General features: G+C 60.0%; 1 protein-coding gene across 5 annotated transcripts; it reads left to right on the top strand.

The window, feature by feature from the left end:
- The first annotated feature begins 933 nt into the window (after positions 1-933).
- On the top strand, positions 934-27,841 carry EPHB3 (EPH receptor B3). Of its 5 annotated transcripts, none has more exons than XM_065073736.1 (16): positions 934-1,120; positions 14,578-14,642; positions 15,014-15,686; positions 22,638-22,793; positions 22,906-23,241; positions 24,034-24,158; positions 24,321-24,489; positions 24,584-24,689; positions 25,093-25,145; positions 25,333-25,455; positions 25,554-25,801; positions 26,045-26,260; positions 26,352-26,501; positions 26,589-26,782; positions 26,950-27,105; positions 27,395-27,841. In XM_065073736.1, the coding sequence occupies exons 1-16, from the start codon at positions 1,024-1,026 to the stop codon at positions 27,501-27,503; spliced, it is 2,976 nt and encodes a 991-aa protein (XP_064929808.1). In that variant the 5' UTR covers positions 934-1,023; the 3' UTR covers positions 27,504-27,841. The 5 variants fall into 5 exon arrangements, with proteins under 5 accessions (XP_064929808.1, XP_064929806.1, XP_064929809.1 ...); XM_065073734.1 differs by having other exon boundaries at positions 25,048-25,145; XM_065073737.1 differs by lacking the exon at positions 934-1,120 and adding an exon at positions 3,656-4,193 and having other exon boundaries at positions 25,048-25,145.

Below are 27,841 nucleotides of genomic sequence, written 5' to 3'. Positions count from 1 at the left end.
AGCACTGCGGGGATGTGTCTGTCCTGAGGAATGAGGCAGTGCCCTCTTCAGCCACAGGGACAATGTGTGTGCACCATGCTGAGAGAGCAGAGTCTGGCCCATGCAGGGCCGCAAAACCTCCCCATGGCAATGCAGGGAGAGAACAGAGAGAGGACTGAGGCACTCACAGGCCAGAGGCAGCGGCTGGGTGCACGGTAGCCAGCACTGTCTCCCATGGGGAATGTGGTGGGGATTGCACCCTGGGGGTGGGGAAGAGGGAGCTGGGGGGGTGGTCAGTGCAGGGTGTTCTCTGTACAGTGTCACTCTAGCTGGGCGCCCAGCACTCAGCCCTGTCACCAGGGTGGGAATCATGGCATGGTGGGGCCGGGATGGGGTGGAGTGGGATCTGATTGCGAGAGGATTGGATGAAGTGGGTGGAGCGGGATCAGATGCGTGGGGTGGACTGGGACAGGAATGAGGTGAGATGGGATGGCACAGGGTGGGACACATCAGATGATGGAATGGGACTAGAGAGGATGGGACAGCAGTGGGTGCACAGGCTGCCAGTGGTGGGGCACAGAGAGGTCCATGGGCCCGTCAACACACAGTAACAGGCTTACGCATTCCCTCGCACCGGGTGGGGGTGCAGGGAGGGCCTGGTGTTGAGGGGTACGCGCGGCCCCTTTAAGACCCCAGTTCCGCGGGCGGCCGCTGGGTGGGGCGCGCTCCCCGCCCTGCGCCTCCCGTGCCGGGGGGCGGGGCCACCGGGGGCGCGCCGGGAAGCGCCCGCCCCCTCCAATTCATCTTTCCGCACAGTCTCCGCCCCCGCCCCGCCGCCGCCCAATGGGTGCCGCTCTCGCCGTCGCCAGGGGCGCCGGGTTGCCAGGGGCGGGCTGATTGGCGGGTCGGCCCCGCCCCGCGCGGCTCAGCGGCGGCAGCGGCGGCGGCGGCGCCAGAGCGCGAGCGTGGCGCGGCGGCGAGAGGAGCCGCGCGTGGCGCCGAGCTCGGGACTGCCCGGCGGGGCCGCCCGCACCGCCCCCCGCCATGGCCGCGGCCCGCCCGGGAGCCCCCCCGCCGCCGCCGCCACTGCTGCCCCTCCTGCTGCTCCTGCTGCTCCCCGGCGGCCGCCGCGCTCTGGAGGGTGAGTACCGGGCGGGCGTGCCCGCCCTCCACACCGGGGCCCGTGCCGACCGCGCATACACGCACGCACCCTCCGGGGTGTCCCTGGCCCACCGGGCCTCGTTGACGTCCGCCCTCGGCTCGACCCGTCGCGCCGCGGACGCCTGGTTGTTCCCGCGGGGAGCTCGCCGCCGCAGCGCGCCCCAGCCCCGTTCCCAGCGCTTAGCCGCCCTCAGTAGGTTTCAGAGTCAACGCCCCGTGGAACCGAGCCCGGCGCCGCGGCCGGTGGCTGCTGGCAGGGAGCGGCGCCTCGTTGGATACACGGTTCACGTTCCGAGGCTTTTCGCCACGACCGAGAGGGCTGGAAAATTAATATTTCTTGCAGTGGAAGCTCGCGGCGTGCCAGAACTGGTGGGGCCGCCGGAGGAGTGTCCGTGCGCCGCGTCCGGCTCCGTCCGTTCCCCGGCAGGACTCGCCGCGCCCGCCGCCTTAACCCCCGAGGCTCCGGCATGGGACCGCCGGGGCGAGTGGCCACGAGTGCCGCATCCATCCCCGAGCGGGGCCGCGCTCCGCGATTCGGCCGCCCCCGCGGGCGCGGGAGACAGAGCGGGGAGGAGGGCAGCCCCCCGCGCTCCGGTGGAGTTGGGGAGAAAAGGACGCTGAATTATCCCCCCCCTCGGAGAGTGAATCCCGGTCCCCGAGGCAGGGCCGTCGCTCCCCCGGTTTTGAGCGAGAAAAGCGGTTCCTGGCCTCGCTGGGGAACCAGGGGGTCCCGGGGCGGGCGACTTGGGTCGCACTGGGAGAAGGAAGAGGAAAGGGGCCCGGGCGGGTTTTTGTTTCGGCACGAAGTGTGCGTGGCTCCGGCCGGCAGCGCCGGGGGCGGCGACGCTCCGGTGTCCGGTAACCGAAGCCGCGGAAGCGGGGAGAAACCCCGGCTGGAGAGGAGTTGTCGGTGCCTCCGCCCGGGCGGGGAGTCGTGGGGGCTTTTGTGTGTTCGGAGGCAGTTTTGTGCTCGGCCTTCCGCTGCCGTCGCCCCGCGGTGCCGGGTTTGGGCAGCGGCACCGGGGCGTGACCCTGGGAAGGAGCCCTTCCCCGCTGCCGATTGTTGGGGGAACGTTTCCTCCGGCTTTGAGCTTTTTGGAAAGTTTGGGGGGATTGCTTGTTGTCTGTGTTTCTTTTCATCCTTCCTCCCTAGGGTTGGTTTGTTTGTTTGTTTTCCTTTAAAGGGGAAAAAAATTAAAAATCGTTTTTCTTTGTACGCCATAGGAAGCGGAGCTGTGGGCCTGCTCAGTCCATGAGCTCCGGGCTGTACAGGAGCCCCACGGCAGGAGGGGAAGGAGCAGCCTCCCTGCACCCAGCCCTCTCGGCATGGAGGCTCCAGAGCACCCGGGCACCGCTGTGTAGGGCAGAGCCCTGAGGAGCCCTCTCTGCTGGAGAGGTGCAGGAGGATGGAGTTGTGGGCAGGGAGCCCAGCGGGGCCCCACGCCTGTGGGCAGCCCCTCGCAACCCACTTCCCATCAGCGGTTTGGGAACCGGGGAAGGAAAGCCAACGTGGGGGCTGACAGCACTGGCGTGCATCGCCCAGGGACTGTCCCACCAGTCCCTGGGCAGGCAGGGAGCCCCAGCCTCTCTCCCGCTGCCACCCGAGGATGGAGCGGTGTGAAGAGCCGCATGGAGAGAAAGAAAATAAACAGCTTGTGTTGAGGTGTCACTGGGTTTTCTCAGCTTCCCAAGTGTGCAGAGGGGTCAGGGGCCGAACACACCGCCCAGGGAGATCAGAGCCCAGATGGGTGCCAACCCCATGGGACTGCTTCGGGGCTGGCTGGCAGCCGCCCAACATTTTTTGGGGCTGGCCCTGATTCCCCTTGAGATTTTATTTTTTTTCCTTTTTTCCTTTCTCCTTCACTCTTGTGCTGAGCTGGAGGGAAAGTTGCAGAGGGGCCGGGAAAGGTTTCTGCCTTGCCTAGCATTAGGAAGCCGTTGTTCGCATCGGGCTCAGTGAGCTCCCTCACTTCTGCTGCACTGGGCATTTCTGGCTGCTTGCGATGCTGCTTCCTGATGGGGACTGGCACGTTTGGGCGGTTACTGTAAATCTAGCGTGCACGTTCGTTTGGATATTTTAGTGCTGATCATAAATCTGGCACAGCCATAAATCTGTGCGCACGTCCTGTGGACAACAACGGCAGCGAGCGGTCCCTGGACCCAGCCACCTTGCTGTCCCCTCTGAGGGGACAACGGGCTGCGCTGGCAGCTGGTGCCTGGCTGGGAGTGCAGGGGGCTCCAGAGCTGGACAGTGTGCCCGTTCCCGGAGGGATGGCGGGGAGTTGGGTTTCTTTACAAGGCCCCACGGGGGTGGAGGGGAAAAGCCGCGCTCGGCAGCAGCTCAGTGAGGGCTTTGTGCTGCCGAGGAGAAAATGGTTTCTCTCCAGATCCTGTAAGTGCGCTGGGTCTGTTTGAAGTCACAATGTGGTTTTCTTCTCCGGTTCAGCAGTCTCTGGGCCGGCTGCAGAAGGAATGTTCTATCTGCGGGCAACAGCAGATCCTTTCTCCCGTGCAGGGGTCGGAGCTGAGGAGTTTGTCCCGGCAGGGCTGTGGGAGCAGAGGCCTCGCGGGGAACGGACGTGGTGAAACGGAGCGGGGAGAGCGCTGCGTTCAGAGCCGTCCTCGACCATCTGGGGATAAAACCCTGGTTTCAAAATGCCCGGTCCCAAGGGAGCGTGGATGCCCGCAGGCTTGTTCTACCCATTGCCCCGGGGGCGCGGGTGGGCTGGGACTGGGACTTGCCGTCTCGCTCCTGCCCCGAGCAGCCTCTCTCTCGCCATGGGACTGTCTTGAAAGTTGGGGTTCCCCATGAGCTACCCCATGGACCCCCCTACAGAGGCATCTTATTCCTGTGTGCAGCCCTGAGCCGACTCAGGCTCTAGCGAAATACCCAAACTACTCTGAAGCAGGAGGATTTCTAGGGGGGATTTTCCTCATCTGGGCTTTTCCTGTTCACCGCTCCCAGACCCCCGCCGGGCATTACACAGGCTGACTGCGCTCCTCTCTGCACCGGCAGACCCCTGCTTAATTGACCCCTGGACTGGAACTGCCAGGTATTTTCTTGGCAGGGAGATCTGCTTTCTGTTTAATTACTTTTCACTCAAATGGCATGTTTCTCGGCGGGGCGATGGGGGGAAGTTAGCCCTGCTGATTTATTGATGCTTGGGGTAGGACTGCGAGGGAAAGCAGGTCCTGGGGCTTCGCGGTGCTCGCTGGATTCATTAAATCTCTCGTTTTTCACTAAAAGCTCGGTTTGAGGAATCCCGCCCCATCCGAGCTCCTGAGGCGCAGAGGAGAAGGGCTTTCCTTTGTGTCAAGCGGAGCATGCGGAGAGACGGGGAAAGGGAAAACTTGCAGCACCGGGGTCTGTTTTCAGCTCCGTGTTTCTCTCGACATATGGCTCAGTCGGTGAGGCTGCGGCTGCGGGGGCCATGCCTGCCCGGCCCTCGCAATTGGGAATAGCGGCCTCTGGTTTTTAAGGAATGAACCGAAACTCCTTGTTTTGTTGTGATGACTTACTGCAAGAGATATTTGGGGAAACCAGTTTGTTGCATTTTCTTTCCGTGAGCCGTTTGCTGCTGCCACTGGAGCAGGGGAGCTTGGTGTTTAATTAAAGCAGCCCGAGCAATCTGAATCACAGACTTGCATGGTTTTTAAATTGTAGCTGTTCCTGTTGTGCTGAGTCAAACTGGTTTGTCGGGATTAAGCGTCTCTGCCTGGGAGCCGCGCTGGGGGAAGGGTGCCGAGGCGGCCCCGGCGTCGGGATCCCGGTTCCTGGCTGGTGGAGGTGGCAGGGTGGGTGCCAGCGTCCCCCAGGAGACGGAGACTGTCCCCTGGGCATGGTGGCCACCATCGCCCTGCGCTTCCCCAGGGCTGAAGCCATAACAAGTTGGCATCGCTTTGAGAGCAGGCGCGTTCCCAAGCAAAGCATTTGGGGGACAGTGGGGATGGGGGTGCCCCTCCACGGCCATGTAGCTCCTCGCAGGGGCCAGGCACAGATCCATGCCCCCAGGGACAAGCCTGCCATCTTGAAGGCCAGGCAGGCTTTTGCAGTGGCACTCCCACCTGGCTGAGACAGTCCCATTTGAATTCATGTTTTGGTTTTTTGTTTGTGTTTCTTTTGTTGTTGCTCAAAAACCAGTCCTGCGCTCGGGCTGGGGCGGGGCTGGTGGCGCGGCATGGCCGTCCCCTCGCGGAGCTGAGCCCCATGCCGGCTCCGTGGGGAGCCCAGCAGGAGCCATTTTGTAGGGTGGGTGGGTGTCCTGCCCGCAGAGGCCAGATCTGCCACTTGTGGCTCTCGGCCAGTCCTCATCCTCCTGCACTTGGGCTTCGGCATCGCCCACCCTTGGTGCAACCACGGAGGTTTTGTGGGGCCAAGCTTAGGAGCAGGGCCACATCCCCTTTGCTCAGGGCTGCCATTTCCAGAGGGGCTGCAGCCCTCCCCTGCCACCCGTTTTCCACTCGGCACAGCCAAACCCACCAGCCCATGCTCCCTGAGCAGGGGTGGAGTGAGCCCAGAGCCGGCTTCGCATGGCCGCCCCTCTGAGGAGGAAGCGGAGCCATCTTGGGAAGAGGCAGGAGCGTGGCGGCTGGGCCAAGCGCCGGCCCCATGGCCGCTCTGCGTGTGCCAGCACGTGCCGGACGGGGGTCCCAGGCTAGGGGGGGATTGTTGGGGAGGGCTCTTTTTATTTTATTTTTGCCCGTCACTAAGCTCCGTGCTGCTGGGGCCTGGTGTTTCTCACGCATGTGGCAGGAGCTGTTGACAAACACCTGTTTCCCAGCCCCCTCCCCAGGAATGCCCCAGGGGCCCCGCGGGGGCTGCCATGCCAGAGAGGGGGGACAGCGGGGACATCCCCTCCCTGGGTCCCTCGCCCCTCCCAGGGGAGCCCTCCCCTAGGGCTTTCCTGCCCAGCAGCAGCTGCGGGGAGCGGGGGGGCATGGATTTGGGCCTCCCTGTTCCTCTCCAAGGTGTGGCTGTCCTGCGAGGCTGCCAAAACCTGTCCCTGTCCCTGGGAGGGGACACCAGTCCATGTTTCCCCCCCTGACCGGTCCTACTTGTCCCTTGGGTGCTCAGCCGCCTGCCCGGCGAGGGCTGGGGTGCGGGAGGGACCCCGTGGGGCGGGCGGGGAGGGGGGGCACTCGGCCGGCGTGCACGCACACGCAGCGTGCGATCCAAGGCCTTTTTTTTATTAATGAGAAAAATGTGCAGGGCTTGAACGATCGCCAGGAACAGATTTATTCTAGTTCCCCAGAAATTAAACTGAAATGAAGGAGCGAGTCAGCCCGGCCCGGCACCCCCTCCTGACTCTGTGCTTGTTTTAACTCTGGAAGAATCTGACTTTGAGGGTGGGGGAGGCAGGGAAGGAGGGGCGATATTTGGGTTTAAGCAGTTCCAGATGGGCTCGGTGCTCGAGGAGAGCCGAGGAAGCAGTGGAGAGCAGCGTGGAGATTTGGGTAACTGCCCCAGGCAGGAGAGACGAGGGAGATCTTGGCAGAAACTCCCACTCGGCTCTGCCGGGATGGGTTGGAGCTTGGCAGCCGAGCCGCCTGTCTGTGGGGCGAACCTTTGGATGTGCAGCCAGTAACCTTTTTTGGGGAGGGGGTTGATTGTTGAGTTTTTTGGTTTTGTTTTCTTTTTGATTTGTTGTTGGGTTTTTTTTGTTTTGGTTTGTTTGTTTGTTTTTTAATATCATTACTTCTTCCCTGGGCTCTTTCCAAAAGTACACCCTGGAAAAAAAAAATGGAGCTGGAGGGGGGAGAGGGGCCTTTTGGAGCTCAGCCTGACACAAATGGTTGCCCTGGGGAGGCAGACCTGCAGCACCGACCACGTTCCCTTCCTCCCCCTGGGGACTTTGGGGCTCTCCATCAGCCTGTGCCAGCCTGGCTCGGTGGCCCCATGGGGACACTTGCCCCGTGAAGCCACAGGGCAGTGGGGCCTCAGAGGGAGGTGGCAGGGGTGTCCCCGTCACAGCAGGACCTGGAAACGAAGGTGGTTTTGTGAGATGATTTCCTGCCTACGTCCCAGTCGATGGCATTCGCAGCTCGAACAGGTCTGGCGTCTTCCGATCGGATGAGTTATTTATGTGGCAGCAGAGGGTGGCTACATGGCCATTCCTGCTGGGGATGATGACCTATAAATCTCTCCTGCCTGCTCGGCATGGCTAGTCACGTTGTCCTATGGTAGCCCATGGTGAGGAGCTGCAGCGGGCAGCCCCTTCCCCTGGGCCGGGCAGGGACATGACCGTCCCGAGCAGGCAGCAGTTGTTTTCAGGCCAGCAGTGTGTCCGGCAGCAGGCAGGGCTGCGAGGCCGTTCCTGGGGTCTGTCTATTCCCCTTGCCCACAGCCCGGCAGAGCAAAAACAGCTTTTCACCCTGAGCGAGCTGAAGCAGCGAGTGCCGGGGCACATCCACTGCGTGGGCAGGGATGGCAGCTCTGAGCTGACCCCGCCGTGGCACACTGGGCTCTGACATCCGAAATCCCTGTAGTATTAATAGAACAGTAATTGCAGTGCCAGGCTGGACTCGGGCAGCTGGCTCACGTCCTCTCCCGGTGTCGGTACAGCCTTTCTGCGGGACCGGGGCCTGGCAGCAGGACCTGGCAGGGCTCGGGCAGCGGGCTGCACGTGTCCTTGGCGTGCGATTGCAGGGCAGGAGGCTGCCATCCTGCAAAAGCTCTGAGTACTGTGCTTTGGAGGGGGTGCAGTGTGGGTGCTGGAGCCTGGCTTGGCACAGCCCAGCTTGGTGGCAGAAATCTGCCCTCCCCAGCTCGACACGGTTGCGTGACAGGGAGGAAGCGACCTCCCGTCTCTCCCTGCATCCCAGGCGCTGCCACTTGAGCTGCTTTTGGCAGAGCTGGCACCTGTCCTCTCTCACATGCTTCAGTCTGTCTCGCGGCCATCAGGAAACAGCTCCAGCAAGGAGCACGCAGCCGGAAAACCCTCTTCAGCCAGTTAGTGACCAACGTTTGGGTGACGGGCAGGGCCGTAGGGAGGGAGCACTCCTGTCCCCCTCCATCCTGCATGCCAGGCAGCTCCCGGTCATCCAGGAGCTGAATCAGCCCATCTAGAAGGTGCAGGGCATTGGGGTCGGATGGGGGGACTGTGAGGGAGATGCGCTGGGTGATGACTCAGAGTCACGGGACTGTCTCCCTGCCTGAGGTTGTTATACCCCAGTGCGGGTGTGGGATTGGGAAATGGAGGACGCATCCTTGGAGCATCCTTGGAATTGGCATCTCGGGCTCTGCTGCAACTTTACCATGGTGCTAATGGAGCTGGGACCAACAATGGTGCCAGGACCAATGGTGCTGCCCATCCTTGGCCGGGGTCTCTGGGGCAGGGACTGCTGCCCTTGTGTGTGCATGTGTGGTGCGTACAAAGGGGCCTTAATCTCAGTTGGGGCCTCTGGGCCCTGCCATAATGCAGAAATAATGAGTCTATTATTAAGTGCCCACAGTACTTCTTCACTCCGGTGGCTCGCCTCCAGCAGCAGGCAGAACCTGCCCCGCTTGAAGTGGATGTGTCATCATTTGCCTCAGCAAATCCGATCCCCTTTGATGATGGGCCAAACGCCCTTGGCACGAAGGGCCACAGCTGTGATACAGGCCCCATTTATTTTTTTTTTTCCCCCTCTTCCCTTTGTTCCCAGTTCATATGCAAGTTGTCAGCTCACCCCAGACCCCAGGGCAAGCGTGTGTTGGTGGGCATGGGCAGTCCAAGCTCCCCATATCCCCCCCAGACAGGACCGGTGTGGGGGTCAGCTCCCACGGTGGCCCCGTGTCTCCTGCATCAGTGCTGGGGAGCAGCAGGCGCCCTGCTCGGCGTAAGGACGGGTTCCCAGCGTGGGCGGCCATAGGGAGCACTCCAGCCCTTCCCTTGGGCAGAACCGCACCGCCCCTGGCCTGCCTGGCCTGACAGCTGGGGAGGGCGAGGGTGGGACCCTGCGTGGCCCTCCAGCCTTGCGAGGGACACTCAGGCATGCGGGGGTCCCCAGGAGAGCCGGGATTCCCAGGGGGGTGCTGAGCTGCACTGTGTGCCGGCAGTGCTGCCGGTCCCGTCCCTGCAGAGGGAGCTGGCAGACAGCATCTGCCGGCACCTTTGCCAGGCTCCCAAACCCCGTGCCCGGCACCTCCGCCGTGGGTGCCCGCTGCCCACCCTGGGTGCTGGCAGCCGTGTGGGTGCCCTGCCTGCCTCCCTCCCTGGCTGCAGGCTTCCTCGCTGCTTTCCTGGCTCTCACCTGTATTAGCGAGAGACTCCCTTCCCCACAGGGCAGCTCAGGCACAAGGGGCTTCTGCATGCTGAAACCTCCCAGAACAACGGCTCCAAAGCTGCTGTCCATGGGGTTCCCCATCCGCGGAGCGCATGCTCTGCCGTGGGGTGAGTGGGACACAAGTGCTTTACCCTTGCAGGCAGAGAATCCCCTGGCCTCACTCAGAGCAGGTCCGTCCCCTGCCCAGGAGGAAGGCAGCCACGGGGTTTGGCTGGGGCAGAGAGGGAATGACCCTCTGGGAGGAGGAGGAGGGAGCCAGGTGGGCAGCACGCTGCAGGAAAATGCATCACGGGGTCTCCCAGACTTGAAGCTGGTGCGGGGTGCTCTGTGTGGCTCAGCTTTTGTGTACGTGAAACGCTCGTCAGCGGGAAAAGTGCAACCTCAGGTTCTCTCCCACAGGCAGCTCTTTGTTCCCAGATAAAGGACCTTACACCAAAGGCCCTTTATGCCGCTGCTCAGAACGGTGCCGGGATTAATTGTACCAATAGGTGCTTGAATGGGGAGCACGCAAGACCACTCGCTCCTGCTGCAATTATCTCCAAAACCAAGGAGGAAATTAAAAATGTGTGGGGAGATGCCCCTTTTGGTGGCTTTTCAACTAGCAGGCAGTCACCAAGACTGAAAGTGCATCCCTAAACGAGCTGCTTTTCCTACCAGAGGAGCATGGCACGGTGGCAAGGGGGAGAAGCATCTGGCAGTTGCTGTGGTGGAAGCCAAGCCATGTCCTGGGGCAAATGGCTCAGCCCTCAGTATAGGCTACAGGATCTTGGCGTGGGGCAAGCGGTCCAGCCTGGCCATACAACCAAGCCATTCGCCCCACACCAGGCTCCTGCAGACATGGTGCGGAGTTTTGCATGGCTGCCGGAGAGCATGGACACGTTGCAGAACAGGTTTCTCTGTTTGTGGCAAGGCTGCGTGGGCGTCTTTACTAACTTTCCTCCCTTGCCTTCTTCCAGGATTCTCTGGACTTGCATGAGCTGCCTTCTCCTCGTCAGGGCGAGGAGCTGGCGTCCTACCTTGCCAGCGCATCCTGATAAAAGCTGGCAGTCCCCATGTTCAAAGGCAAGAGTGTTCAAATCGGAGCCGGTTGGTGGAGACGATTGAGTCTTCCCCAGCGGCTTCATCTTGAAGGAATTTTGATTTCTCCCCCCGCTTTCTGGCTCAGCCATCGCTGCCGTGCACGTCTGCCGCTCAGCAGCGCGAGACGGGCTCTCTGGGCCTCTTAGAGGGGGGAGTTCAAACGTTTTCACTGGCCTCAGACCATGCACACCACATTCCTGAGCCCCTGTGTGGGGAGGAAGAGGTCCCCAGCTCCAGATGGGTACTCGCCAGGGCTTCAAACGCTTGCCGAACTGCTGGGGACTCTGCAGAGGTGACAGGAGAGCTGCTGGCAGGGGAACCTTGGTTTTTGTAGCTCAGGGTACATGTGCAAGGACATTTTTGCAGGGCAGGGAGGAGGCAGCTAAAGTAGTGTACGTAGCCCCGTCCAAGGAGTGCAACTCTTTTCGTGTCCTGGGATTCAACTCTGCCCTGGAAGTCCTGCTTTTATGTGAGGTTGACTGTGCCCTGCTGCCCTCGCTGGAGCACAGTGAGGCTCCTGCTGCATCCCTTGCCTTTGCCCAGCTGAAGGTAAGGAGAGGACAACTCCCCAGCAGTGCAGACAGAGATAAAGCAAGCCTTAGGGTGACTTCCCCAAGCTGGTGAAATTGGGAGCCAGTTTCCCGTTGACTAATGGAACCAGGCTCTCGCTGTGGCATGTGGGATTGAGGTGACTTTGACTCACTGCTTGGCCAGCCCTGATTCCATTCACGTCCCTGTAGAGCACCTGCAAACCTGAACTGAGCTGGGAAACTGCCCGTGCTGCCTCTGAACCCATCTCTGGCACCACGTGCTGGAGGAAAGAAGCAGCCAGATACTCCCGAACCACCAAAATCTGATGCTTGCCCATCTCCCCAGCCCTGCTGGCCCATGCCCTTTTGTGGGGTCCAGTGCTTAGCGTGCCCTGGTGTTTGCTGGAGGAAAGACAAAGGTTTGGTGCCAGGATGCTGTGAGATCGCAGGGTAGAGAGGGGTTTCTGTGGCTTAGCTGCGGTCAGCTTTGCTCAGCACAGTGGCCCTAGGACCAGGCAGCACAGCAGCCCACGGGGCCATCTGTCCATGACTGTCATGGGTGGTGGGCTGCGAAGGGCTGGGGAGCTCCCCTGACCCCACCTGGCCCCTCTTGATCTCGTGGCTGCAGGGACACCCCACTGCCCTCCATGCTTGGCCTGTTTCCTTTAGCTGAGTTGCTCAGTGATTTTGTTTTTATTGTTTCCCTCCCTGCTCTCTGTGTGGTTTACATGGCTCTTGCGCCAGCGGCCAGCTTGGCTCTGTCAGTTTTTTTTCCATCCTCTGCCGGTCAGATGGCAGATGCTGCCAAATTAGGATGCAGGCAGTGAGCCTCCTGTCCGAGCTGTGTCTCTGCCCCAGGCCGGTACTTGTGGGGACAGCTGCCCGTCCACCCTGTTCTGCAGCCAGGCCAGCATGGAAAGGACTGTCTGCATGGGGCTGGCAGGGGAGTTCAGCACACCCTGGGCAGATTTGGGGAGCACAGCTCCCCTCCCACCCCAGGAGCAGGGGTGCCCAAAGGGTCAAGTCCAACCTGGCTCTGCCGTGACTGGATCCTTGTGCTGCCTTGCTCGTGGCACACCCCATCCCCCAGATCCTTGTGTCCCCATCTCCCCGGCCTGACACTCTGCCATAGCTGCTCATCCATGCCAGCCCCATCCCTGAGCACACAGCTCACCCTTCCCCGCACCTCCCGCCAGCTCCAGCCCTCCCGTAGAAACACCCCGCGGCTGCCGGACCCGTGCGGGGTCTCTGCTCTGGGACTTGGCAGCCCGGCGCTGTCAGCACCGAGCACACGCTTGGCTCTGCTCCGCCGCCAGCACGGCGTGCCCGGGCCCCCGCCGGCACCACCGTGTCCTTATTAGGAGAGGACCCATCCCTTGGAGGGGTGCGGGTGGCCCTGCTTGACAACCCGCTCCCCTATGGTCCGGCACCAGGGGAGCCATGCCAGTGCAAGCGTCTGGGGAGCGCGGCAGCATCTCAGGGATGTCTCATGGCTGCGCACAGCCGCACTTGTGCCCTTGTTGGCGGTCAGTAGCTGATGCTGTGGAGAAGGGGAGGGGAGCAGGATGGTGGTTTGCAGCATCCCATGGGCAGGTGGTGCTTTGGGACTGGGCAGAGGCTGCCCTATGGATGCCCAACCCTGTCCTGTGCATGCCATGGCCCTCCTGACGTTGTTGTCACGAGTCCCCTTGCATTACCCGTTTGGCAGAGGGCTCCTTCCTTCTCTCCCTTTGTTTTTGGCAGTGCCCTTAGTTTGTGTTTTTGAGAAACAGCAAATAACTACTGCCCAATAACCACCTCTCTGCTCCTGTTTGCAAAAAAGAGCCAGTGTCATTTTGTCCTTCCTGGTACATATTTTGTCCCCCTGACCCTCTTCCTGGCTGGGGAGCTGGCACCATGTGGGGTTTTCCTTGCTCTGTCCCCAGTGCTGTGTCCACTGCCAGTGCCACCAGCGTGCAGCAGGACCGTGTTTGTTTGCTCCATATGTGCAGCCAGGGGCAGGCTCACCGGCCAGACTGGGATCCCGGCAAACAGCGAGATGTGTCAGATAGCCCACATGTCTCCAAATGTGCTTGTTTATCTGTGCTGCAGTGGCCCTTGTAGCCTGTGCTGCTGGCCCGTCTGTGGGTGGTGGCTCGGGAGCTGCTGGCGGGTCTCCCCGGGGTGGGACGCTGGAGGAAGGTGTTTACCTCCAGCCAGGCTCCATCCAAAACCCCGCGACACGTGAACATTTCCTTCCTCCTCCGCGCTTCCTCCCTGGCCCCATCAGCCTGTGGTTTTCCTGGGGTGGAAGGAAAGAAGCTGAGGCTCCTGGGGCTCGGCCATGGTGCCTGGCATAGCTGAGCTGCCCCAGCATGTCCTGTGCCCCAGACGTTGGGAGCGAGCAGCTCCCAGTCTGCTGCCAGCTCTGGGGGCGGGAGACAGCTGTGGCTCCCTGCCCTGTGTCTCAGGGCTGGGTGGGCTGAGGGATGGATGGATGGATGGATGGATGGACAGCCTTGGGGAGCTGTGCAGGGTCTGGGATGGGGCTGTGCTTGCAGCCCGGTGATGCCCTCAGCAGGGAGGCATTTTTGGAGCTGGTCCTGGGTCCTGCTTGGGGCTGGCACCGGAGCCCCTCTGAGCATGCAGTGGGCTGCTGCCCAGCTCTGGTGCTTGCACCCCGCCCCTTGCCCTAGACCTCCATGGGCAGGAGAGGCCCCTGGGGGTGCCTGCTTCCCTCCAGACAGCCTACATGGAGTGGACAGCATCCATGGAGTGAGGGTTGCAGAACCAGTAGCCCACAGAGGGGCCATTGGCACCAGCCCCAGAGCATCATTGTACTCCGTGCGCTTCGCTCCCAGTTTTTGCGCGTGGTGCTTGCACGGAGCCGCACGGCTCTTCCCGGGATTAGCGACAGCTGCCTGCAATTGCAGCTCTTCCCAGACAAGCGTCTCGCTCCCCCAAGGCTGGGGCTGGGGCTGTTTGGGGAATGCTGCCGGGGTGGTTTGTCTTGTAGTCTGCTCCAGGAATGTTGGCCAGACGGTCAAATTCTTCTCCCCTCTTGTAAAATGAGTGATGTGGGGCGTCTCTGGGAGAGCAGCCTGCCAGTCCCTCCTCCTCTGGATAAACCTGCCTGGCCCGCACCGCCCTGTCATGGGAACGGGCCCTTTCAACCCCAGCCACAGTAAATACGCGCCCTGCCAAAGTGAAGGGGGAGGGTGCGGACGGGGGCACCCGGTTTCCCTCCTCTGGCACCCCCCTGTGCTGGCCACGCTGGTGGCCGGGGTTGGCAGCCCGTCCCCCCCTCGCCACCTGGCCAGCTCCTTGTCCTGCTGTTTCCCCGCTCAGGCACAGCTCTCTGGGGACAGCTCGCTCTTCCTGTTCTCCTGACGGGAGAAGAGAAATCTGGAGTCTGTCTGTGCTGCTCCCTCCTCCTCCCACCATGTCTCACCCCCCAAGTTGCTGTTTTCCACAGAAATGTCAGTCTCGGCTCTCCTCTCCCCCACTCCTCCTGTGTTTTTTTTCCCCTCTAATCTTGGCCTTCGTCTCCAATTACTTCTTTCTCTCCTCCCTCTCTCTCCAGAGACCCTGATGGACACGAAGTGGGTGACCTCTGAGTTGCAATGGACAACTCATCCGGAGACGGGGGTAAGTCTGGAGCCAGCCCCAGTCCCAACCTCCGAAGGGCACAGCTGGCCCCAGCCCCACGGGTATCGCGGCTGCTCGCCAGTGCCTTTGCAGAGCTGGCTGCGTCTTCCTCCTTCCCTCCCGTGCTTATCCTCTCACCTCATGAAACCACCTCTTCCTGACTCTGTGCTGGCAGAGCAGGAGCATTGTGGTCCCTGGCCCGGGTTGCTCTTAGTCACCATGATGACCAGGAGGGTTGGGATGGGTAGAGGTGCAGCTGCTTCTCTTCCCTGTTGACTATTGCCCGGTCCCCTCACCCTGTGCCGTTTGCGATATGTCTGTGGCGCGGATCTCCCTGGCTGGGGGTCTAACCTGCTCCCTCTCACTTGCAGTGGGAAGAAGTCAGCGGTTACGATGAGGCCATGAACCCCATCCGCACGTACCAGGTGTGCAACGTGCGGGAGGCCAACCAGAACAACTGGCTTCGCACCAAGTTCATCCACCGCCAGGACGTTCAGCGCGTCTACGTGGAGCTCAAGTTCACTGTGCGGGACTGCAACAGCATCCCGAACATCCCCGGCTCCTGCAAAGAGACTTTCAACCTCTTCTATTATGAGTCGGATACTGATTCTGCCTCTGCAAATAGCCCTTTCTGGATGGAGAACCCCTATATCAAAGTGGATACAATTGCCCCAGATGAGAGCTTCTCCAAACTGGAGTCTGGCCGTGTGAACACCAAGGTGCGCAGCTTTGGCCCTCTCTCCAAAAATGGCTTTTACCTGGCCTTCCAGGACCTGGGAGCCTGCATGTCCCTCATCTCCGTCCGGGCTTTCTACAAGAAATGCTCCAACACCATTGCTGGCTTTGCTATTTTCCCGGAGACTTTAACCGGGGCTGAGCCCACTTCTCTGGTCATCGCACCGGGCACCTGCATCCCCAACGCAGTGGAGGTGTCTGTACCCCTGAAGCTGTACTGCAATGGGGACGGTGAGTGGATGGTACCTGTGGGAGCGTGTACGTGTGCTGCTGGATACGAGCCGACCATGAAGGATACTCAGTGCCAAGGTACGTGTGTTGCGGTGTGACCGTGGCCCTTCTTCCCGCAGACGTGTTGATATGGAAAAGGTGGTTTTGTGTTGAGCTCGGTCTGTTTTCAGAGGTTTGGGAGCTGGGCAGGCTTCCTGAGGAGGGAGCAGGGTGATACCTCAGAGGACTGGTCCACAGCTTGACTTGGCATCTGGAAACCTTAAAGCCTTGGTGGTCCAGGCTGGCGTGGTGTCTGCTGTGACACACTGGTTACCGTCAACCAGTGCTGTCTTCTGCAGGATGTGTCTCCTCACCAGGAGCCACATCTCAAGGCACAGTCCTCAGCATGAATCCAGCATGTTTAATCCCCTGAGTTGGTACCAAAACCTCCCTCTTTGCTTCCTTGCCATGTCCAACATCTCCCCTCTCTCTCTCCTGCGGTGCTCATGGCTGGAGCGAGCAGTTGTTCTGGGCAAGCATGATATCCTGCTGCTTGTGTGGAGGCACTTGGAATCCCTGGTGGTGAGCGGGGTCCCGCAGCGCTGACTGCGGGAGAAGCTGTGCGGATGCTTGCGGATGCTCGCTGCCAGTGCTGAGGACTTGTAGTCGGGGGTGCGGGGAGCGTCGTGGAGGCAGGGGAGCCACAGCTCCCCATCCCTGCTCGCACGGGAGGGAAGAGCATCCTGCACACGGAGATACTGGGGATGGAGAGCTGTCCTGGATGGCAGGGTAGCCCTGTGTGGGTCCTGCAGCTGCCGTGCTCTTCCACGACAGCTTTGGTGTTGCTGTTTCACCCCAGGTTGGGCGTGTCGATAAGGAAAAGTCTGCCCAGATGGATGTTGTTTTCCCTTGGGGTGATTTTATCCTTGGGAGCTGTCTCTGGCACGCAGGACCCTGCCCTGGGGTGGTTTGCGTTTAGGGCAGAAAGATCGCTGCTCCCCTTGGCTGGAGGCAATATGCAGAGAGCAGGACGCTGGCTGGGCCCCCAGCGCTGGATGCCTCGTGCTTGCCGATGACGGGATACTTGGCGCCGGCCCTTTGCTCTTGGCAGAGGCAATGCAGTTTGGGATGGCCCGTGACATGGGGCTCGGGCCAGGCTGGCCTCTCTGTGGCTTGGGGAGCTGCGTGATTGTCAGCTGTGCCGCTGTGGCTGGTCAGGGAGAGCTCAGCCTCCACAAGGCTGCGGCTTTGCTGGGGGACCGGAGCCTCCCATAACACTGGTGCCAGCACAGCCATGACTTTGGGGACAGGTTGCTCATGGCCCCAACCCACTGCATCAGTCTTGTGAGCAGCTGATCTGGCTTCTCCCAGGGTAGACAGACTGTGGTGCCAGGCACCTATCGCTGGCCTTGCTTAAAAACGTGTGCTAGGGTCCTTGTTTCTGAGGAGCTGGTTTCCTTCTTGCTTGGGCTGGGAGATCTTGGATCTTAGACTGTATGGGGTGTTTTGCTCTTTCCCAGCTGGGAGTGGGGTTTGGGCACAAAGTGACACTGTTGCCAGCCAGCATCTGGGCTGTGCTGAGTGGGGGCATCCTGAGGGTTGGGCTTAGGGCATTGCTGCAGCCCGGGGCGAGTCCCCTCTCTGCATCCCCCCAGACAGGCAGACGACTCTCCCAGCGCCTTTGATTTCCACCCCCAAGCCCTGGATTCCTCCCCAGCGTGTTGGGAAGCCGCACTGAGCTGCGGGCTCGTCTCCATCCGGCAGCCTGCCCTCTCGCCGGGCAGAAGCGGCCGTGTCCTCACGTTTCTCTGGGAAAGCTGTGCTGCGCTTGTAGGATCAGATTTTCCGCCATATGATCGTGTGTTTTAAGTGGAAACAGCTGAAGAAGGGCTGGGAGAAGCCGGAGCCGCGGCTCCCTTTTCTGCTCTCGGCTGGATGTTCCCTTACCCCATTCCGGCAGCCCGGCACCACCGAGAAGGCTCTGGACCCCCGTGGCGTCTAGAGCGGTGTGGATGTGGCCCTGCAGAGCTGGGATTTCGGCGCTCCTGCCCCAGGGAGCCCACCGAGGCTTCACTGCACAGGCGAGGAGCACTCTGGAGTGCCAGATGGCATTTTAATAAATAACAATACCTAGTTACTGCTTAGATGGGATAAGCCCTGTTGTAAATCTCCCCCTTTCCCTAGACTTTCAGTGGCCTTTGAAGATCTCCTCCTCCTCTTTATCTCCATCCAGAGCCAGGATTAGACCTCGCATTCAGACCTGTTACAATGCAGCTCGGATCCCGGTCCCTCGGGAGCCGAGGGCTCATCCCGCCCGGCTGAAGGCAGTTTCTTTGGGATGCTTTGTAATGCGACACGCCAGGCTGGTATCTGACGCTCTGGTCCTGAGTTGCCACAGCATTGATTTGGCATTTCATTCTCAGGCTCATTATCTTTATTTAATTAGCACACGGCCCTTCTGGGGGTTGTGCCGCTTCCCACACGTTTCCCCGCCACACAGAGCTGCAGAGGCAGCTCTAGCTGGAGGAAGAGGAGCTGGCTGGGGAGGGAGATGAAGGCTTCTGCATGCCTCCACAGGCAGAGGTGAGCTGCCTTCACCCCGAGCCCTGCAGTCCCCAGGGTGCAGCCTTCCCCCCAGCCCCATCCCTTCTCTTTTGGGTTTGCAAGCACCCAAATAACTCAGGGGACTTGGGGTCCTGGAGAGGGGTCACGGTGCCCCCAGAGCCTGCATCCCACGCAGGAGGGGGACTGAGGCTGTGTGGTGCAATCAGTGGACACCCAAACCAGAAAACCGCCTGGGGAGACAACGCACAGCAGGACACTGTGCTCTCCTCCAACCCGTTTCTCAGCCTTTTTGATGTCCCTTTTCTGATGGCAGTGGGTGCTGTCCGTTTGGGTGCAATCTATAGGTGATAGCAGGTCAGGCTGGGGCCAAAAGCGGGATCTTTGTAAAAATAAATTTTCCTTTGCAATCAGTGACTAATGGAAACATCACCCCGAATTTAAAAAAAATGCCAAGCAAGCATTGTACTTGCCAACTGTTTGCAGCTTTGCATTGCAACACGGGCTTGCTGCGTGAAACCCAGGAAGTGAAACTGCCTGCGATTAATTGCCCGGGATGCCAGATCAAAGGCAGCTCGGCAGCGCAGAGCTGCGGGTTTATGGCCAGGCAGCTCCACAATGGGTTACTTGTACCACGGTCGAGGAAATCTGCCCCTGCCGTCCTGCCTGTGACCCGCTGCGGCTCGAGAGGCAGCTTTGCTTATTGAATTCGTTTTTTTCCCCCACTAAAAAAAAAAAAAAAAATCGGTTTCCCGCCTGTTCTTTGGATGCCACTCTTCAATCCCCTAAGGGCTCTTTCCCTCCTATCCTCTTCAAATTTACTCCATTCACTTTTGGACTGTGCTAGTATGAAATATTTCCACCCAAAGGGTGATTTAAAAAAAAAACAAGTGCCTTTTAAGAGAGACTTAAAAAGAGAGTTACCGCCTCGGCTGTAGCCAGGCTGTTGCTTCCACAGCTCTAATCCATCTGCAGCCGCTTACGAAAGCAGGAAGGGAGCGAGCCATGCAGGTTCATGAAGCACAGATCGTCCCAGGCAAACTCGATTGCTGCCTTTAAAGAAATTACAGGGTGGCTGGACAAAGGGATGTGATCGGTTTCATTTATCTCAGCTCAAGCGAAGCGTTCTGCTTCAGTCCTGCTGGGAGAGGAATAGCTGGAAGGATGCTGGAATAGCGTTGTGTGAATGGGAAAGCGGTTGAGACCTGAAACAGGATAGTTTGGGCCTGTTGTTTCCTGATGTGCCATGGGCTATCCCTCTCTCTGTCGTTTGCCCAAGGGAGGGGAATCCAAAGTTTTGGGGATGTGTGCGGGGTTTGCCTCTGCTTACCCGCATCCCATGCAGTAATGGAGACTGCCTGTGGGATGAGTCACTGCTCTCTGTACTACCAGGAGGGTTTTATTTTGGTGTTTTTTTCGGCTCCCCTCCCTTGGACTTTATTCACCGGGGTGGGGATTGTATTTGGGAAGAGTGCCCTCCTCTTCTCCCAGCCCTGTGCTGCAGGTCCATGAGGCACGATCAGGCCCGGAGGTAAAAATCCCAGCGGTGGGTTCTGTGCTGGGTGTGTGATGCTCTGTGGAGGGTCCAGGGGCAGTTTTGCAGCCCGCCTCCCACCCGCCCCCCACGTAAATCCCCTCTGCAGCCAGTCCCCGCTGTCTCCTTCCATCAAACCCGTGGCTCCTCTTCAGAGCAGGGAGCTCCGCTTCGGTTCCCTGACCTGTTATCCCGTGGCTGTCACTGACTGTCATGTTTTCCCTGGCAGTGACCATGGCCCGGCACCAGCAGATGTGATCTGTGTGCAGAGGTTTAGGGTTATTATTCTATCTGAGGACACTTCAGAAGGAAAAGTGCTTATGCAAACCTCTTGGTGGGGAGAGGGGAGCCCGGCTCCCTGGCTTGGGCTGGATGGAGTCACGTTCCTGCTCCGGAGCTCCCAGGCTCGTTCCCTGGCACGCCGGCCAAGACGGTGGTTGTTGTACAGGCAGTTTCTTGCAGAGAAGAGATGACACAGCGGCTTATCCACCAGGGACCTGGGATCAGCTTTCAGCTCAGTTACAGCCTTCAAATGTGGCGGCTGAGAGCTGTCATGCTGCCACCGAGGTCTTTATGCTCTGATTTATTAAGCAGGGTTTGAAACTTAAACACTGGAGAGCCTTTGGGCCTTGGTCCCTCTCCCGCTCTTTCCCGGCTTAATGGGGCTGAGACGTGGCTCATCCCTGTCCTGTTGGGGTGACTTGAGGAGAAATGACCTTCATCCCTTGTGCTGGGTACTCCTGCGGGGTGGCAGGCAGCTGCCCAAGGACACCTTTGCCCATCCCTTCCTCGTGTGCCCATGAGCATGGGAGACACTGTCCCCTCCATGCCCGTAACACACCAGACGCTGGCTGGTGCTGAGTGCACAGGAGACCAAGCACCATGGACCCTCCTGCACCCTTTGCACAGCACCTCGCTGTCCCCTGCTGCCGCACTTGGGCCATGGGCTTCTCAAAGCCCCAGTTGCTCCAGTTTTGCTCTCCCCCATCACGCCTGCTATTTCAGGGGGTTTTGTCCCTGATGGATCTGGGCTCCTGTCCATAACCAAAGCATGTTTGGCAGCTTTCTGAGCCCAGAGCGTTCTTGTCCAAGAGGTTTCAGTCATCTCTCATTCCTCAGCAATCTGGTTCCTTATGTGCGAATCTGCATCCACCCAGTTTGAACTGCCCGAGACTCCAGCTGGGGTGGGTCTGCCTGTGCCGAGACTGCTCCGCTACCTCTGGGCATCTGCTGTCCACATCTTTGCATTTTGTGGTGGCAAGGGTGGCCTGGGCTGGGGGGACAGGAGCCCTAGATCTGCTCTCCAGGGGCTTCCATGACTCGCAGAGGAGCAAGGCAGCGTGCCCCTTTGCCCTCCGGCCTGCACGATTGGGATGGGCTAAGCTTTAATTTCCAAGGGAAGGCCTCGGGGCTGGGTGAACTCAGGTCAAGGAGCTGGAGCAAGTCAAGTGATGTGGCCAGTCTTGTTCCAACCAAAGAGGAGTCTCCTAGCCAGAAGGCTCACACCCTGGGAGCGGGAAGCGGCTCCCACTGTCCATCCAGGCAGGGAGGCTGGCAAGAGTGTGGTTTTCAGGTCCCCCCCTCGACTGCAGGGTGCTCCTCTAGGATGGGGGCTGCTTGCACAGCCCCCTGCTCGGCAGCACTGCAATGGAGAGGGGCTGATCCCCTGTGGCTGCTGCTGCTTCATGTCTGTGCAAACCAGGGGTCCAGGATATTGCCGTGGAGCTGTGTGTGGGTCCCCATGGGGCTGGCCCAGCAGCCTGTGAATCATCAGTGCTCCACACCCCACACGTGGGGCTGCAAACAGCCGGAAAACTGCCACGGAGGGTGTCAGGAGATGCCTCATAGCAGGAAACTTCCGCTTGCCACAGCCTGGTGATGTACCAGGAAACCTCCTCCTGTTTACGGTGACGTGCAACAGGTGTGGGATGGGGCTGCCGGGATGGTTACGTGCCCTCGGGACCTGCCCAGACCCCAGCAGAGCAGGGAGGGTGCGCCCTGCTCCGTGGCCATTGGTGCTGATGCCACCCAGGCCATGGCAAAGGGGGTGATGCCAAAGCAGAGCCAGTGCCGGTGGGTCTCTCACCACTTTGGCCAGCTGCTAAAACAGAACACAGGACCCACGTCGTTGGGACAGCACTGTGATAAATCAGGCTATTTCAAGGTGCAGGTTGGGTTCCTGAAGCCGCTCTGCCCCTTGGCTCAAGTGCTGTTAATCCTTTCACGTGCCCCTTGTTATATAGCTGACGCCCCATGGTGCCAGCCCGGCCGGATCCCAGGACTTGTGGCTCCTTGAAGGACTCTGATGGGAAGCAGGGGCAGGAGGTGGCAGCAGTGCCGGAGCAGCTCTTTAGCCAAGGACCTGCAGGAATGTTTTAATCTCGCTCAGCGCTCCACTTGAGTCGGCCTCAGGAGGTGCCACCACCCCAGAGCTGAGAAGTGGCTGAAGAGCCCTAGGCAGAGGGTTTGGGGCTGCAGAGGCCTCTTGTGAGGGCTGCTGCAGGCAGGGCTGATGGGTCCTTTCCTTCCCAGCCCCAGCAAATGGATCACTGACCCTATGGAGGGTGCTGGGCATGGAAATCAGCTGGGGAAAGGGGAGGCAATGTGTGCAAAACCCTTGGGAAGTGCAGTGAAGAAACGAAACTGGGGATGTGCTTTCCTGGCTGGACCTGCCCTGGTGCCTACACAGCTGGTGGTGATCAGTTTTTCCCATCTCTGGGTGCCCCAGCACAGCATCTCCTGGGCAGAGCTGTGCCTGTGCCAGCAGCCAACCCCGCCTGACCAGGGCCGTCCTGTTCCTGCACACAGCTGATGGCAGTGGGAAGGCTTGTAGGTGGCCTGTAGTCCTCGAACCACTAATCAGAGATGTGGCATGGAGCAAGGAAGCTTTGAGGGGAATGGTGGATGTTTTCTGGGTGCACCTTATAACTCAGGTCTCTTTTCTCTTCCTCCAGCGTGTGGCCCGGGAACCTTCAAATCTAAGCAGGGGGAAGGTCCCTGCTCTCCCTGCCCTCCCAACAGCCGGACCACCTCTGGAGCAGCAACAGTCTGCACATGTCGAAACGGCTTTTTCCGGGCGGACACGGACCCCGCAGACAGCGCCTGCACCAGTGAGTCCTGCCCTGGGCGTGTGGGGGCAGCAGGGGTCTGTGCCCGGGGTTGGGGGGACTGTGACCCAAGCATGGGGACACACCATCCCTGACCCTTGTGTTCCCCCCACAGGCATCCCCTCTGCCCCTCGCAGTGTCATCTCCAATGTCAACGAGACGTCGCTGGTGCTGGAGTGGAGCGAGCCGCAGGACACAGGTGGGCGGGATGACCTGCTCTACAACGTCATCTGCAAGAAGTGCAGCGTGGAGCGGCGCCTGTGCACCCGCTGCGATGACAACGTGGAGTTCGTGCCACGCCAGCTTGGCCTCACCGAGCGGCGCATCTACATCAGCAACCTGATGGCTCACACCCAGTACACCTTCGAGATCCAGGCTGTGAACGGCATCTCCAACAAGAGCCCCTACCCTCCCCATTTTGCCTCCGTCAACATCACCACCAACCAGGCAGGTCAGTGGAGCTGACGGGGAGCAGGGCTGGCTCTCCGCCGCAGAGCAGAGCGGGGATTTCTCGCCGACAGCCTTGGAGGCTGCGGTCCTTTGTGCTGCCACCTCACTGTCTCTCGGCGCCTGCATCTAATCCCCTGGATAAATTCTCCTCTCCGTTTAACGTCTGTCCCTGGAGGAGATGAGATCAGAACGTGTGCAGGCGAAGAAGGGCAGGGTTGGCAGATGCTCCGGAGAGCTCTGGATCTCCTAGACCTACCCCAGAGATGTGCCTGCTGCGAAGGGAGGAGGAAGGAAATGAGATTTCTCCCCTGTGGGCCTGGGAAGGCTCAGCACCAGCTCAAACCTTCACAGCCAGCTGACTGCTCTGCCCTTCCCTCCTTCCTCCCACTCTGGCCCGTCTCCAGCGCGCTGGTAATCTCCAGCCGCTGCGCTCTGATCTGATTTCATGGGTCTCGTCAGTGGGGTGGAGCATGAGCTCCTGGCAAGTGGAGGAGGGGAGGGAGCCCCAGTTTGGGCTGGCAGGACCCTTCCCCAGACCAGTTTGCAGCTAGGTGTGAGGTGAGGCCTTACCTCAGCGCTATTGCCAGTGCTCCCCTTGCTCCCTTATCACCTTGGCTGCAAGAGATGAGTTCACACACGTCCCTACGGAGACTTGTGGGAGGCCAGTCTCAAAGCTTTTCCATGCTGTTCCATTGAGATTGTCGGAGCAGATCTCAGGCAGAGGGCTGATGTGGGATGGTGGAGGGGGGAGGCTGGCACAAATAGCTCATTCCTCCCCTGCCCTCTTTCCTAGCCCCGTCTGCCGTGCCTACAATGCACCTGCACAGCAGCACCGGGAACAGTATGACACTGTCGTGGACTCCCCCGGAGAGACCCAACGGCATCATTCTTGACTATGAGATCAAGTACTCGGAGAAGGTAAAGCAAGAGGCAGCGCAGCCTTTCCCCTCCTCCAGCCCTTCCAGCTGGTTGTTAGCGCTGGGCCAAGGTGGTCCCTGCAGATATCATGCCTGGGGGATGTGGGAGCCAGCAAAGGGGGGGTTGCTTTGCAGAGGTGACACCCACATGTCTCTCCTACAGCAAGGCCAGAGTGATGGCATTGCCAACACGGTCACGAGCCAGAAGAACTCAGTGCGGCTGGACGGGCTGAAGGCCAATGCTCGGTATATGGTGCAGGTCCGGGCACGCACGGTGGCTGGATACGGCCGCTACAGCCTCCCCACGGAGTTTCAGACAACTGCAGAGGACGGTAGGTACCAGAACCAGGCTGCCTCCATCCTGCAGCCATCCTGTGTGTGCTCCTGACCCAGCTTGGTGTTGATTGGTGCCTCTGCCTCCATCAGGCTCCACTAGCAAGACTTTCCAGGAGCTGCCTCTGATCGTGGGTTCAGCCACTGCAGGGCTGCTGTTCGTCATTGTTGTGGTGATCATCGCTATCGTCTGCTTCAGGTACTGGCTTTGCAGCGATTGGGGATTCAGAGCTGGGTTTGGGGGTTGCCTGTGTCTGCCCCAGAGCTTTCCCCCTTGTCTGTGGATAGAGCTCTGACAGCTCCAGTCTGAAAGCAAAGGACTGGACCTGCCTTGTGTGGGTCCTGGGGGAGGACTGTGCATCTCTGCTTCCCCAGCACCAGCTGGGGCTCTACCCAGGCTCCTGCCGTCCTCCCTCAGCACAACTAGGCCATCTTCTCCCATCGCACCTCGGGCAGAGGGATGGCTCTGCTCGCGGGCTGCTGGAGGGGAAGCTCTCTGGTGTAGGCCATCTGTGCTGGGATTTGGAAGCTGGCAGTGAATGTCTTTGCCCCATCAGGAAAGGGATGGTTACTGAACAGCTCCTCTCGTCTCCTTTGGGCAGGAAGCAACGCAACAGCACGGACCCCGAGTACACAGAGAAGCTGCAGCAATACGGTGAGTGCGAGAGCCCAGCAAACAGGCTCTGCCTGCCCTGTCCCAACTCCTGTCCCATGCACAAGGCAAGGGGGCAGCCTTTGGTAGCCAGGGACCAGGAGGAATGGGGCTGACAGCTGGCCAGAATGGCTCAGCATCTGTCACCTGTGTTGTGTCCCTTCCGGTAATGATGCCTCTGCCCTCACAGTTGCCCCTGGGATGAAGGTCTACATTGACCCCTTCACTTATGAGGATCCCAACGAAGCCGTCCGGGAATTCGCCAAAGAGATTGACATCTCCTGTGTCAAAATTGAGGAGGTCATTGGAGCAGGTAAGTCCCATGGCTGAGCATAGCAGCTGCTTCCACCGCTGCCTCTCACCCTGCCTGTGTGTCCCACCGTGCTGCCTCTTCTCTCCTTCCCCACGCAGGGGAGTTTGGTGAGGTGTGCCGTGGGCGCCTGAAGCTGCCTGGCCGCCGTGAGATCTTTGTGGCCATCAAGACGCTGAAGGTGGGCTACACAGAGCGGCAGCGGCGGGACTTCCTGAGTGAGGCCAGCATCATGGGCCAGTTTGACCACCCCAACATCATCCACCTGGAGGGTGTGGTGACCAAGAGCCGCCCCGTCATGATCATCACAGAGTTTATGGAGAACTGTGCACTCGACTCCTTCCTCCGGGTGAGCATCCGTCCCCTCCTGCCCTGGGCCAGCGGCTGCAGCACATGGGGGGCAGCAGCTCCGGCCCTCCTCCTGCGTTCTCTGCATTGTTGTGCTGGCATCCCCAGGGCTAAGCTGTGCACAGACATTGTGGAGTGGGGGAAGAGGGTGGCTCTAGGAAGGAGGAAGGTGGTGGTAACACATTGGGATCCTTTCCCAATCCTTTTGGGGTGTTGCAAACCCCTCTGATCTCTCCTTTGGCAGCTGAATGACGGGCAGTTCACGGTCATCCAGCTGGTGGGGATGCTGCGAGGCATCGCCGCTGGCATGAAGTACCTTTCGGAGATGAACTATGTGCACCGGGATCTTGCTGCCCGCAACATCCTGGTCAACAGCAACTTAGTCTGCAAAGTGTCTGACTTCGGGCTTTCTCGCTTTTTGGAGGATGACCCAGCTGACCCCACCTACACCAGCTCCCTGGTATGGGACACTCATGGGGGATCCCCCAGTCTGGGGGTGGAGGGAGACACCCCAGGAAAGCGCTGACTAACAGAGCTGTGCATCCCTGCAGGGGGGTAAGATCCCAATCAGATGGACGGCTCCTGAGGCCATTGCCTACCGCAAATTCACTTCAGCCAGCGACGTGTGGAGCTACGGCATCGTCATGTGGGAAGTGATGTCCTACGGGGAGCGACCCTACTGGGACATGTCCAACCAGGACGTAAGTGCTCCTTGGGGAGTGTTGAGCTACGGGCCGCCCGTGGGAGCCAAGGTGGCTCACAGCCTGCCTCTGTGCGTTTCTCCGCAGGTGATCAACGCGGTGGAGCAGGATTACCGCCTGCCACCTCCCATGGACTGCCCCACAGCGCTGCACCAGCTGATGCTGGACTGCTGGGTGCGGGACCGCAACCTGCGGCCCAAGTTTGCACAAATTGTCAACACGCTGGACAAGCTCATCCGCAACGCTGCCAGCCTGAAAGTCATTGCCAGCGTCCAGTCTGGGTCAGTGGCATCGCTGCCTGCAGCCAGGACTCCCCCCAAGCCCAAGGAACACTGGGGTGTTTGGGATGAGAGGTGTGGGAGGGCAGGGATAAGAAATCTCCCCTGCTTCCTGTTACACCTCTCTGTCTCCTGCTCCCTGTGACCTGTGGCTCTCTTGCCCCCTTCAGCATCTCCCAGCCACTCCTGGACCGAACTATCCCGGATTACACCACCTTTACCACCGTGGGAGACTGGCTGGACGCCATCAAAATGGGACGGTACAAGGAGAACTTTGTCAACGCCGGCTTTGCCTCCTTTGACCTGGTGGCACAGATGACTGCAGAGTAAGTTCCTGCTTGCAGAGGAGGGAGAGGGCTGTGGCACATGGTCCCCCTCCACTCTGGCAGCCAGCTCCTACTGCCTGAGCATCTGAAGAGCTGAGCTGTGTGTGGGGGTTTCCAAGTGGGTTAAGGTCTGGGGTTCAGCATCCAGTCCCCTGTGGTGGCAGAGGGACACGGGAGCTTGGCAGAGGGCTGGAATGAAGATGGGTCCCTTGGCAGCAGGTAGATGTGGGAGGGCCATGTGTTGATACTGCTGCTGGCAGAGGGCTGAGTCTTCACCTTCTCCTTGCAGAGACCTGCTGAGGATAGGGGTAACGCTAGCAGGGCACCAGAAGAAGATCCTGAGCAGCATCCAGGACATGAGGTTGCAGATGAACCAGACGCTCCCGGTGCAGGTTTGACCACAGGGGACTCTGCATTGGAACGGACCGAGGGAACCTGCCAACCAGGTTCAGTTTGCGGTGCAGCCAGGCTTCCCGTTTCCCCCTTCACACGGCGCTCCTCTGCCTCGGATGGTCGCCTGGGACGGGATGGGACACCCTTCCCTGGATCGGAGGCACTCGTGCCGAGAGGGAGCCCAGCTTTTCGTCCCGTGTCCTGGAGCGGCGAGGCAGCAACGCGTCTTCATATTGAAGATGGATTATGGGACAGAGATGGCACATCCCACTTCCCGCCCTGTCTCGGTGCTCATCAGTTTGAAGAGTTGTTCTGCTTCTTGGATTTATTTTCACCCCGTTTT

The sequence above is a fragment of the Columba livia genome, chromosome 9 (assembly GCF_036013475.1).
Source record: "Columba livia isolate bColLiv1 breed racing homer chromosome 9, bColLiv1.pat.W.v2, whole genome shotgun sequence".
In the NCBI taxonomy this organism is placed as follows: domain Eukaryota; kingdom Metazoa; phylum Chordata; class Aves; order Columbiformes; family Columbidae; genus Columba; species Columba livia.
Note: the sequence above shows the minus strand (reverse complement) of the source record. Positions and strands in the feature narration are given on the sequence as shown.